This window comes from Choloepus didactylus, chromosome 6 (assembly GCF_015220235.1).
Source record: "Choloepus didactylus isolate mChoDid1 chromosome 6, mChoDid1.pri, whole genome shotgun sequence".
Taxonomy (NCBI): domain Eukaryota; kingdom Metazoa; phylum Chordata; class Mammalia; order Pilosa; family Megalonychidae; genus Choloepus; species Choloepus didactylus.
This window is the reverse complement of record NC_051312.1, coordinates 105,975,310-105,989,478: the sequence shown is the minus strand read 5'-3', so window position 1 is coordinate 105,989,478 and position 14,169 is coordinate 105,975,310. Positions and strand designations below refer to the sequence as shown.

Below are 14,169 nucleotides of genomic sequence, written 5' to 3'. Positions count from 1 at the left end.
TGTTTTCTTCTAGGAGTTTTATCATTCTAGTTCTTATATTTAGGTCTTTGAGCCACTTTGAATTCACTTTTGTGTATGGTGTGAAATGGAGTCCTCATTCATTCTTTTGCATATGGATATCCAGGTCTTTTGAATTCTTTAGGCTTACATATTGTCTCCTTAAAATCCTTTAGCTCTATATCCACCATTAGTTTATTTCTTTCCATATTTCTCCCTTCATCTCCTTGAACTGATTTAGGAGATTTGTTTGAACTTCTTTGATTAGTTGTCCCAACTTTGTCTCCTCTGAAGTTTTAATTTGTTCCCCTGACTAAGCCATATGTTCCTATTTCTTAGTTTGGTTTTTAATTTTTTGTTGATATCTGGGCATCTGATATTGTAATGTGTTGACTCTGAAGTTCAGGTTATCCTTCTGGCCCAAGGTTTTATTGCTGATTGGCTTTGTGCTACAACTCTTCTTTGACACTTGGCCCAACTTATTCTAGAACTTTAGAATAGCCCATGTTTAACTGTTCAAATTTTCTCAGCTATTCTGCAATGATTCTTGCCCTGGATATGTGGTACAATTTCAAAGATTGTGCTTTTTTTGTGCAATTCAGGAGAAAGACTCCTTTCCTCTGTTCCTTCTCCAGGAATCTTGATGTGTTCTGCTTCTTTCTGTGCAAATTTTCTCTCCAACTCCTATGATTTGTTTAAATTCTCTACCTCAGTCAGTGTCTCCTTTTCATTACATTATTCAGTTCTGGAACCCATCCTGCCTTACAGCAGTTCAGTCCCCCTCCCACCCTTTTATTTTTTCTATGAGGCTTTTCTGCCTCTGTTTTCTTCCCCATTAGGGTATCCCACCCTAAGGAGCCAGATGGGGTCAACCCAAAAAGGTCCATTTTGTGTTTAGATGGTCCATCAAAAAGATACTGGATTGATGTATGTACCCCTTATCAACATTTATGCCATGGCTTCTTTTTTACCCTGGGGATACTTTTCTTTTTCCTTAATTGATACATTTATTAAAAATATATACTAATGGTGCTGTATTTAAATGGCATTGATGTGCTGACATCCACGAAACAATTTCATTGTCAGGGGGCTCTTCACAAATACACTTCTGACAGAAGTAAAAAGATAAACAGAAATGACTTCCAAGACAGTACCATTTCAGACATAAGTCCCCTTTATCACTTGCTAGAAAATGGAGTTTAACATTATTTATAATTATACCAGCATACAGAGAAGATGAATATCACAAGCATAAGGGTGCATTATGACCACAAGAAGTTTTTCATGCTTCCCAGATGGTTTTATACTTTATCTACAAAGGTCAGCCACCAGAGCCAAACTTAATCTTAACAAGTAGAATTTTTATGTCCATTCAATCAAAGAGTTTCTTACATCATTCTTGGCCTATTTACTTGCAGACTGGAGCAGAGACTGTAACCAGAATCTTCATCTCATGCATTCACATGTGATGCCCAATCTTCAAATGGGGTCCATTTTCTTTAAACTAAAAGGAGTGACTCACAGCAGGGCCACATATATGAGGACGTTCTATAAGGAGGAGAGCATATCTTCATGCATCTACTGTTTATTTTCTCTGGGTCCAGCTTTGGTGCAAGGCTTTCAATCTGGAATATCACTGCCTCCTACCCCACAGCTGCTGCATTCTGCTCTCCGCAAAGTCCCCCCTGGGGGCACATTTGTATGTGGCACTCCTCAGCTTCTTGTTTTCCACCCTGGGTCTCTTCTGACTTGGGTCACTGTGCCTGGATATGTGTGGGGTCCTAACTTGCTGCTGTGAGTGCCTCTATGGTTTGCATGCATGGCTGGGGAACTGGGCCATCCTGCCTCTGTGCAACTCCCAAGCTGCATGGAACTGAGTGAGGCGGTGGGTTCTGGACTGGCAAGACTAACATGGAAACCTCCTACCTGATTTTGGTGTTTGTTTTTTTCTGCTTGTTTGTTCTTTGATTCAGCATTTGTTGAGTCCTCTCCCATCTCTATCATACTCCAAAGATCCAAGCAAGTAGAATTTGTCCTTTTATTAGTTGATTCAGAAGTGAGACATTTCTAGGGGATAGATATCTTGTCACCATGTTGATGATGTCATCCCCTCTCCAAAGACTCTTTAAAAATGTTCCCAAACATGCTCAAACAGCTAAATGAAAACATGGACAAAAAACTCAAGGAAGTCAGGAAATTGAAAGATGAACACAAACAGAATACAGGAGTGATGGAAATTATTAAAAGGAATCAAACAGAGCTGAAGAACACAGTTACAGTAATTAAAAATTCCCTAGAGGGACTTCACAGTAGACTGGAGTGGGCAGAAGAAAGAGTCAGGGAACTTGAATTTAGGACAATTGAAATTATCCAGTCTGAGGAACAGAAAGCAGAAAGAAAAAAAGTAAACAGAGCCTGAGGAACCTATGGGACACCATCAAGCATACCAATATATATTGTGGGAGCCCCAGAAGGAGAAGAAAAAAAGGGGCAGAGAGAATATTCAAAGAAATAATAGCTGAAAATTTCCTAAATTTAAAAAGACATAAATATTCACATCCATGATGCACAACAAACTCCAAATAAGATAAACCCAAATGGACCCACGCCACACCATGCTATAATCAAACTGTCAAATGCCACAGATATAGTATTCTGAAAGCCACGAGAAAAAGCAATGTGTCATATATGATTGCTCATTAGAAACCTTGGAGACAAAAAGGCAGTGGGATAGCATCTTTAAAGAGCTGAAAGCAAAAAATGCCAAGTAAGCATTCTGTACCTGGCAAAATTGTCTTTCAAGGTGATTGAGAAATTAAGCCTTTTCCAGGTACAAAAGCTGAGGGACATCTTCACCATTAGATCCACCCTAAAAGAAATGGTAAAGGGAATTCTGCAAGTTGAAAGGAAAGGACACTAGACAATTGACTGAAGCCACATGAGAAAATAAAGTTCTCCAACAAAGATAATGACATGGGTAAATATAAATACCAGTTCTATTGTATTTTTGATTTGTAACTCTACTTTTTTACTTCCTACAGGATCTAAAAGACAAATGCATAAAATGTAATGATAAATAAATGGCTTGGAGCTCATAATATAAAAATATGTAATTTGTGACAAGAACTGCATAAAGGTGGGAGGATGGAGGGGTATAAGAACATAGTTTATATATGCTACTGAAGTTGTTAAGTTGGTTTCAAAGCAAATGAAACTGTTATAGATTTAAGATATTAAAGTTAACCCCCATAGTAACAACGAAGAAAATATCAGAGAATGTATAATCTCATGGAAACAAAAAGTAGAATACAGGTTACCATGGGAGGGAGTCAGGGGCAATGGGGAGTTAGTGCAAAATGATGTGAAGGGACAGTTATAATAATATTGGTGTGGTTAGGATACTGTAACATTGTGAATGTGATTATTCCCACTGCAAGGTATGCTTGGGAGGGGTTGAGATGGGAAGATCTATGTGATACAATTAAATACAAGGCATAATCTGGATGGGATCTAAGAAAGGAGGAAAAAAGGCTCAAACAGACATTATTGGGACATAAGTAAAAATTGAAATAGAGAATGTAAGCATTATATCAATGTTAAATTTCTTTAACTTTATAACTACACTTAGAGTGATGACATAAATGGTATCCATGTTCATAGAAAATATACTTAGAAGTAGTATATTTTCCAGGATTGTCATGTGTACAACCTGCTCTCAAATGTTTAGATGACAAATGGATAGTAAATAAATAGATAGATGATAGATACATAGATAGGTAGATAGATGGCATAATAGAAAGGTGGCAAAATGTTAAAATTTGTGAATCTGGATATCTGGGATCATGGGTGTATGTTGGAGTTCTCTATTTGGGGTTTGTATTATTTTTGCTACTACCCTGTAACTTTGAAATTAATTCAAAATAAAAAGTTTTTTAAAATAAAAGTAAACTGAATTTGAAAGGCTCTCTCTCAGTCCCTATCAGAGGCCCATACTACCACTATCTACTAAAAATTCTCTTTTCCTCATTTCTAATGAAGGAGTGGTCGAATTTGCGTGGGCTTTTTTTTTTTTCATAATTTTTTTTGCCTGTGTCTTTTTTATCTCTCTTCTTCCATAAGCCTTTTCTTTAAATTATTCTGAGAAGTAAGGTAGAAGAAATTCTAGCCTGTTCAAATACGTTAAGAAATACAGCCAGCAGCACATGCAGCTGCCTGGAGAGAGGGAGCCGGTGTCCTGCGTCGGAGCCGCCGCTGGGGAGGAGCCGCCGCTGGGGAGGAGCCGCCGCCGCCGCCCAGGACTGGGCCCTTAGGGAGGAGGAGGCGAGAAGATGGCGGACGACCCCAGTGCTGCCGACAGGAACGTGGAGATCTGGAAGATCAAGAAGCTCATCAAAAGCTTGGAGGCGGCCCGCGGGTGAGCGCCGCGTCCGGCCCCCGGTGTCCTCATGGTTCCCGGACCCCTCCGGATGGCCCCCCGCGCCGCATGGCCGGATGAGGAGCACCAGGCAGTAGCCAACTCCCGCCTTCTGGATCTCTGGCAACGGCACAAGCATGATTTCATTGATCATTCCTCCCAAAGACCAGATTTCACGAGTGGCAAAAATGTTAGCAGATGAGTTTGGAACTGCATCTAACATTAAGTTACGAGTAAACCGCCTTTCAGTCCTGGGAGCCATTACATCTGTACAACAAAGACTCAAACTTTATAACAAAGTACCTCCAAATGGTCTGGTTGTTTACTGTGGAACAATTGTAACAGAAGAAGGAAAGGAAAAGAAAGTCAACATTGACTTTGAGCCTTTCAAACCAATTCATACGTCATTGTATTTGTGTGACAACAAATTCCATACAGAGGCTCTTACAGCGCTACTTTCAGATGATAGCAAGTTTGGCTTCATTGTAGTAGATGGTAGTGGTGCACTTTTTGGCACACTCCAAGGAAACACAGGAGAAGTCCTGCACAAATTCACTGTGGATCTCCCAAAGAAACATGGTAGAGGAGGTCAGTCTGCCTTGCGTTTTGCCCGTTTAAGAATGGAAAAACGACATAACTATGTTCGGAAAGTAGCTGAGACTGCTGTGCAGCTGTTTATTTCTGGGGACAAAGTGAATGTGGCTGGTCTTGTTTTAGCTGGATCAGCTGACTTTAAAACTGAGCTAAGTCAATCTGATATGTTTGATCAGAGGTTGCAATCAAAAGTTTTAAAATTAGTTGATATCTCCTATGGTGGTGAAAATGGATTCAACCAAGCTATTGAGTTATCTACTGAAGTTCTCTCCAACATGAAATTTATTCAAGAGAAGAAATTAATAGGATGATATTTTGATGAAATTAGCCAGGACACGGGCAAGTACTGTTTTGGAGTTGAAGATACACTAAAGGCTTTGGAAATGGGAGCTGTAGAGATTCTAATAGTCTATGAAAATCTGGATATAATGAGATATGTTCTTCATTGCCAAGGCACAGAAGAGGAGAAAATTCTCTATCTGACTCCAGAACAAGAGAAGGATAAATCCCATTTCACAGACAAAGAGACAGGACAAGAACATGAGCTGATTGAGAGCATGCCCCTGCTGGAATGGTTTGCTAACAACTATAAAAAATTTGGAGCTACATTGGAAATTGTCACAGATAAGTCACAAGAAGGATCCCAGTTTGTGAAAGGATTTGGTGGAATTGGAGGTATCTTGCAGTACCAAGTAGATTTCCAGGGAATGGAATACCAAGGAGGAGATGATGAATTTTTTGACCTTGATGACTACTAGGTAGTCAACATGGGTCCGGCAAACTGTGCCTCACCCTCCAGCATCCAACCCAAGGAGCATACCCATGGTGGAATCCAAAAAGATCCCTGCCTTACAATAGGAAGATTTCCAGAACTTAATCCATGAGCATTGGATAAGTGAAAAGAAAACTGAAACAAAACTAGACCCAGCCCTATACTTAGGTTTGTCATGATGTCAGCGCAGCAGCCTATAACTAAATTCCTAAATGCCACTTGGGACTAATTTAAAAAAGAATCCCAGTTTTTACTTTTACTCGATGGTGAAATTGGTTGCTCTTGTATTTTATGGAAAAAAATGATTTTTTTAACCTCCATGCATAGAAGCAAAAATACTTTAACTGCTGTAAACCTTCAAAAGTAATAAAAGTGAGATCATACTGGTTTGTTTCTTATTTTGATTAGAGAAAAATTAAATTGCTGCATTTCGCAGTGACCCATTTACATGGCATTCTCAGTTTAGACTGCATAAGAAGAAATATATGTGGTGAAATGTTGGAACCAAAAAAAAAAAAAAAAAAAAAAAAAGAAATACAGCCACGTACATAACTGTTACATATATCAAGAAAAATAGCTGCATACAGTGACTGTTACATCATTATTATTTAAATTTAACCTAAAGCTTCTCTCTTTGCCTTACTTCATGGGTGTGTGAAGTCCATACCATGTTTTCCAATCTTGGTCTTCTATTAAGATCTACTTAGCTAACCAATCTGCCTCTTAACTTCGTATCTCTCTTCCATTTCCAGATGTTCTGCCCCTACAAATTTAACTTGATATTTTTAAGAGGTTCATGTATTCAAGGGGGCACCCAGTATAAAGAAAAAGGGATTCTGTCACAATAACCCTTTTCCTAAAATAGCCTCCTACCGTGATTCCCAGCTCCAATTTCTGATATCTCCAAAACATTCCTCATGCTGCTGCCAAAATTAGCATCTAAAACAACTCCACTCCCCACCTCAAGCCAGAAATGTATCATGTTTGCCCTCAAGATTTTCCATGGTGAGAACTCTCTAAGATATGAGAATGGATTCATTATGACCCATATTGCAAAAGAGACTTTGATCTCCATTCCTTTGCTCATGGTGATCCTTTAATTGAGTATACCACCCCCTCCCATTTATCTTTGCTTATTGGAATATATTGTTTCCTTAAAGATTCAGCTTATCTGCCACCTCTTCTTTGGAAGTCTTCCAAAGTGAAACAATCATGAATTTTATTTTGTTCATATTTCCAGAACATGTTTTTTTTCCCTCATATTTATCATGTATATCGCTCTGCCCTCTATCAAAAGTAATTGCTTCTATTTTAACCTGCCTCTTTAGATTATATGTTCCTTAAGGGTTTATTCAAATCTCTTTCCCACAGTCTGCCACCAACATCAGTATAAATAAATTCTTTATAAACATATATTGAATTAAACTGAATTTCTAAAATACATTAATATAACTGAGTAATTTCAGTTCCATTTAGCCTTCTTTATCTGCAGCAGATTTTATGATTCCTGTTCCCCAATCAGTGACATCTCATTCAATTTCCCCCTGATCTTTGACCTATAGTCTAGTAATCTGGTCTTTGATGTGTTACATTTTCACGTGGTGAACTCTGTGCCTATAACAATTTAATTAAATTATTGATCATTCACTGGTCTGTTTTTATGCATTTAATACCTTGTTCTATTTATTTGTGTCTTAGTATTGTTCTTCAGAATGCATCACAAGATAATTGAGAAAGAAAAAGAAGAAAAGGAGCAATTTAAAGAAACATGACTCTATTCTCTTCCTAAAATGTATTTGATTTCATGGTAATTTTCTTTCGGAATGAGTATGATCAGTGTGCATTGGTCTTGGTAGTCTTTAAATTTGGCCACTCAATATACCCTTTAATTTTATATTTATGTCCCCTTTCCAAGTATTCTCTCCCTGTCCAAAAAGAAAAGAAAAGAAAAGAAACAGAAAAAGAAAAACATAGGGAAAGGAGTGATTTAAGAAAGCTTATCTATACAATGTGGCAATTCAGAAACAAAAGAGAAGATTGAACAAGGAGATGGCACTTGTAACATCAGGCAGCCTGCCCGCTAAGAACCACTCTTAATTAGCATTATTACTCCCAAAGAAACTGGCATACTACCTTCTTTGTAGGCACTCTGCCATCTAACAGATGGATCTGCACACAAGACGCCAAAAAACCACATATGAACATCAAACATGGCTCTTAACAATGTTATTTTCAGCTTACAGTTTTTAAATGGCTGAGCCCTGCAATGCTATGGTTGTAGCCATGGGGGAAGAGCAAATACGAGCAATTACAACCATGGCAACTGTTGGGGACCAAACAGGAGGGTTCTCTTTGGCTGCTGCTTTGAATTTTAGCTAATGAAAAGGCCTAAAGGTTTGATGCTCTAGTAACAAGTACAGGGACTCTTTCCAGGAAACCCTTTTTTATATATATTGACATACATTTGCAAATGGACTGAAGCAGTCAAGAAAAATTCTAAAGACTGATGAGAATTTGTTTTTTTAAACTAGACTGAAATCAGTTATCTAAAAAGACTTCTCTGGCAGAAAATATCCCTGGGAGATATATATATATATATATATACACACACACACACACACATACACATATATATATATAAATATCCAGTATCACTTAAACATTTAAGTTATATTTTGATCATCAGAATATATTTCAATTTACACATATGTTACCATATCACTAACTATACTTCTCATAGCCTTAAATTGATAACAGTATGCACCAAACATAGAATTCCATAAATTTATGAAGCATTCATTATATTCACAGCACTATGCTGAGCTCTGAGGGGGTTCAAAAACAAGTAGGACAATAGATCTATCCTTTTAGGACTTTCCATGCAATTATGAAGAACATACATGATGAGAGTTATATTCAAAATTTAAAAACTGTTATCATATCCAGTTCAAGCCATAAATAAAGACACTTGAAAGAGGTAAAATCTGAAAAGAAATAGTAGAATTTGCAATCAGTTGAATATGGTGTGCAGTGTCATTATACCCTAGTGTTTAACATAAAGAGAGTGAGTCAATGGCTCTAATAATCAACAGGTGATTCACAGCTTTCTGTATCTTGTTTTAGTATCCTTTGAGTATTCCAATACTTGCCTAAGTAACAAGTAGTGATTTCCGGAGAATTCCCGGGCAAGGATCTCATTGGCCATGCCTAGTTAGGCAGGCGCTGACTCCGGCTGCAGGGAAGATTATGAAAGCCTATCTCTTGAGGGAGACCTGGCTAAGGAGAAGGCCAGTCTAGGAGGATCTGTTATACCAGCTTCTCAATAGGAGATGCCTGAGGAATTTCCAGGGCCACTTCCAACAGAACCAACTTGATTATTTGCCTTCTTAGTTGTCCTGAGTTATTTATTTCTTCCATTTCTCATGGAAAACTGACCTCCATCCTTCTGTTCAACTCAGAATCCAGTCTTGCAAGTTAAAATAAAAAAAAAAAAAAATACATTGATAGGTCCAAATTGTCTGTTTTCCCGCTGCTGGGTTCTTCTACTACTTCAGTTCCATTCAGGACCAGAGTCTTCCTATCTATAAGCCCCATAAAACAAGTCTGTCCCATGGTTTTTCCCAGGCTTGACTTTTCCTGACTCCTTGATTTAATAACCTTCTGCTCTGGAACAGAAACTGGCTTCCCTTATCAGTGTTTGTATAAACTTTAATAATCCTCTTTCAGCTAACATTAAAGCTATTATATTTTCCTTAATTAGAAAAGTGTCTTTAAAATGTAAACGTCTACCAGTAAGTATCTATCCTCTTTGTGGAAGAGAAACAATGGAATGGAATGAAATGCATTGGCTCCCAAAATTAAAAAGATACTTGCTCACCAGACTTACCTACTATATGTTTAAATAATAGGAAATGTTAAAACACCTGGCTTATAGTAGTAAATATTTAAAGAATTAATGAATGAATTCCTCTCTTTCCAAGTTCTTTTTGTGGCTATATCCTAGTCCCTGTTACCTAATAACTGCCCAATGAAACTGTTCTTGATCCTCAGGCAGAATTATTTATGACATATTTAAAATTTATAAATTATATTTTATATACAAATATTTTTTTGATTATAAATTCTTGGCAAAAACGTAGTATTCACCTTTGAAATTCCTGTAGCAAATAAAGTCTTTTGAAAATATTAGATGCTAAAAACAGGTTCATTCTTTATTCATCTACTCAACAAATAGACACCGTCAGTCAAGATAAGCAAGGTTATGCTGCAGTAACAAACAGCCTGGAAAGTCAAGGGCTTAAAACTGTAAAATATGTATTTTTATTCACAGTATATGCCCATCTCAGATTGATAAGATGAGTGACTTTCGGTCACTCATTGATCCAGTCTAACAGAAATTTCACCTCAACTTATTCTTCCATGACCACAGCTACTGGGAAAAGAGAGACAATGATGGACTAAACATTAGTTCTTAAAGCTGTTTCATGGAATGATATATGTGGATCTGCCAAAATTTCATTGACCAAAGCAAGTTACATGGTGACTCTTGGGTTAACCAAGGCAAAGATCTATAATCCTCCCACATTTTGTGGCCCCACAGGAGAGAAACCAGACTAATTGGTGAACAGTAATAAAATCTTCCACAATTACCTGCTAAATATCAGGCCTAAGGCAGTAAGATACAAAGTGAACAAGATAGGCATGAACTCTGGTTGACTCTCATCACCTCCTCGAGGTTGGGGGCCATGTTTTTCTCTCTGTGTCCTACCTTCATGAAAAAATGTGTTCAATCTGTGAATGTGGATGATAATGATGATGGTGACTACATTACTCCACAAAAGTAATAATAAAATACATGATAAACTTTTTCAATGAAGTTGAATAAACACTGAGAAACCAAGGCTTACATGTAAAGCCCTATCCAGATTTTCTTGTGCTCAATTTATCCCAACAAGGCCCACTGTAAACAATCTGCAGGAGAAGACTTGCCCTCTTTTTGCCCGTACCATGCCTCTAAGGCCCCCTGTCTGGCTTCATTATCTCCACTCTTACCATATCTGGAAGCCCCATACATAAAAAGCCTCAGATACCTGCCTATTCTGCCTGTGAAGGCAGCCATTAGAATTAACAAACAGGTAAGAATACACCTCAGAAAGTACAAAGCATGAGATAAAGTAAGGAATGACTATTACTATAAACCCAAAGATATATGCCTCTAGAGAGAAGGTTTACGGGAGAAAAATGGGAGTTGGGGACTTCTGGTCTGACAGTTATGACAATAAGTATCTAATCTGCTTCTTCTTGATTATTAGGTTTATATAAATTACTCTGTTCACTTTTTTTTTAAGTACCCCATTTTCTATTGGATATGATACTTTAATAAGCATTGTTGCTTTCTTCTGCACCCAAACAAAGTTTTATAAATTTATACTGGGGACTGCAACTAGTATAGAGCAGCAAGGTTGGACCTATGCGGATTCACTGACCTTGGCTCTCTTTGTTCACTGACCTCAGGTAACAATGGTTGCAGGCATTATGATATAACGAAAATAGGATGGGCTTTGCAATCAATCTGACCTAGGTTTGAATACTAGCTTGTTGCTCATTGACATATTCTTCACTGAGTCTCGGATCTTTCAGGCAACATGGGAATAATGCCACCCATCTAATAATATTATTATCAATAATATCATAATATTAACATGAGATTTAAAAATTTTTTAAGTTACACAATGCATAGGAATAGTGTCAATACAGAGTTTCTCATTCGGTTCTTTGGTGATCCATATGTATCCTTTTTATGTTGGATTTTCCCTTCAAGATACGTGGAATATTCAGTCTTTATCTATAGCTGCTCATTTTATATGAAATATAAAAGAAATAACAATCTTAAGAAATGTTTTATTGAGTCTATAAATGTATAACACTAAATAATGGCTGATAACTAGACAAGATATTATCTCTTTCGAAGGTAATTTGAATGTTAAAAGGTAACAAAATCTTAAAGGTAAGAATTAATCAGGAATGTGGCAAGATGGTAGCATAGGGAGGTGTGGGATTTAGTTCATCCTTTAGGGCAAGCTAGTATATAACCAGGAACTATCTGGAACCACTGTCTGGAGGACTTCTGAGACAAGATGCACATCATACACCAGCCAGGAACAGTTTGAAGGACTGAGACTGATAAATTACAACACAGAACTGCAAGTAAATTCTTCCATGCTGTGGAGGCTAGTGCCCCTCCCCTACTGACACAGCAGGCTGACTCAGAGTCCCTCCCCAGTGAGAAACAGAAGACCTCTCTAATAGGAGCAAAGGAAAAGGAACTCAACCATGCTCCAATTGTGGATTTAACAAATCTGGACTGCTGAATACCAGCTCCAGGCACAAATAACTCTACAATACAAATAAGAAATAAACCCAGAGGTCAGTGTCAGCCCCACTTCCAGTAGGGAGAAGACAGGGCTGATGGGGAGGAAAAAACAACAAAACAAAAGCCAGAGGCTTCTGGACTTGGCTGAGCTCAGAGTACTAGAAAAGGGCTGTGCCTCAAAAAAGGGGCACATAGAGCCAGGTACCAACTCCTGCTCTTGATTGGTGAACCTGGGGAGCTGGGGACCAGCTCTGAAAACAAAATTTTTTTTCCTTTTTTTTAAGTAGACCATTAAAGAAAGCAATAGGCATTCTCCCATTTCAGCCCTGCCCCAGGGAATGGTGGAAGAAGTAATGACTAAAAGACAAAGTAACAAATTAGGTGGAAAAGATAACTCCCTAAAGGGTGTATCTTCCCTAAGAAAAAGGGGAGAGCAGAAGTAGCAACTCTCACTCTAAGAATTTAGACCCAAAGAAGTGGGATATCAGCAGCAGTTGAAACCTACAAAAAAGTGGAGCACAGCCTGTCTCAAACAGGCTGCCAGCAATGGGGGAGGGGAGATGCTTGAGGGTCCTATAACTTTTTTTCCAGCCTGCAGTGAACAGGGGGCTGAAGAGAGACTCATCCCCTCCCCCCAAAAAAGAGGGGGGGGGAACTTATGGAATGAAATGCATAATTGAAGAGATGTAAAAAACAACGGAAACATTCAATAGTAAATTTGAAGAGGCAGAAGAAAGGACTCGTGAACTAGAGGACAAAACATCTGAAATCCTATACCAAAAGAACAGATAGGGCAAAGAATGGAAAAATATGAGCAGGGTCTCAGGGAATTGAATGAAAATATGAAGCACACAAGTATACATATTATGGGTGGCCCAGGGGGAGAAGAGAAGGAAAAGGGGGCAGAAAGAATAATTGAAGAAGCAATTACTGAAAATTTCCCAGCTATTATGAAAGACATAAAATTACAGGTCCAAGAGCAGCATACCCCAAACAGAATGGATCCAAATAGACCTATTCAAAGACACTTAATAATCAGATTGTCAAATGCCAAAGACAAAGAGAGACTTCTGAAAGCAGCAAGAGAAAGTGATCCATCACATACAAGGGAAGCTTGATAAGATTATGTGCAGATTTCTCAGTAGAAACCATGGAGATAAGAAAGCAGTGGTATGACATATTTAAGATCCTGAAAGAGAAAAATTGCCAACCAAGATTTCTGCATTTGGCAAAACTTTCCATCAAAAATGAGGGAGTTTAAAATATTTACAGATAGACACTGAGAGAGTTCATGAACAAGAGACCTGCTCCACAAGAAATAATAAAGGGAGTGCTACAGGCTGATAGGAGGTTTGGAGAAGAGTGTAGAAATGAAGAATATCAGTAAGCGTAACTGAAACGGTTAAAAGAGAGAAAAAAATAAGATATGACATATAAAATCTGAAGGACAAAGTGGTTAAAGAAAGTACTGCCTTTACAGTAATTAAATTAAATGTTAATGGATTAAGCTCCCCAATCAAAAGACATAGACTGGCAGAATGGATAAATAACAGGACCCATCTATATGCTGTCTACAAGGACAAAAATAGGTTGAAAATGAAAATTTGGAAAAAGATAGTTCACACAAACAACAACAGAAAAAAAGTGGGAATAGCTATAATAATATCAGACAAATTAGACTTCAAATGTAAAACAATTAAAAGAGGCAAAGATGGACACTATGTATTAATAAAAGGGACAATTCATCAAGAAGAAACAACAATCACAAATATTGATGCACCTAGCCAGAATGCCACAAAATATATGAGGCAAATACTGACAACACTGAAGGGAGAAGTAGACACCTCTACAGTAATAGTTGGAGACTTCAATATACCATTCTCATCAATGGATAGAATGTCTAGACAGAGGATCATACAGAAACAGAGGTCTTGAATAATATGATAAATGAACTAGACTTAACAGAAACTTACAGAACACTGCACTCAACAACAGCAGGATATACACTTTTCTCAAGGG

General features: G+C 37.8%; 1 protein-coding gene and 1 pseudogene across 1 annotated transcript; one reads left to right on the top strand and one right to left on the bottom strand.

The window, feature by feature from the left end:
* Positions 1 to 1,476: 1,476 nt before the first annotated feature.
* Positions 1,477 to 1,818, bottom strand: LOC119537249 (annotated as a pseudogene).
* Positions 1,819 to 4,325: 2,507 nt separating this feature from the next.
* On the top strand, positions 4,326 to 5,839 carry LOC119538232 (eukaryotic peptide chain release factor subunit 1-like). Its single transcript, XM_037841058.1, is given in 2 exon segments — positions 4,326 to 4,408; positions 4,533 to 5,839. Coding segments are annotated over 2 exon segments (1,314 nt in total). The 3' UTR covers positions 5,764 to 5,839.
* Positions 5,840 to 14,169: the final 8,330 nt, after the last annotated feature.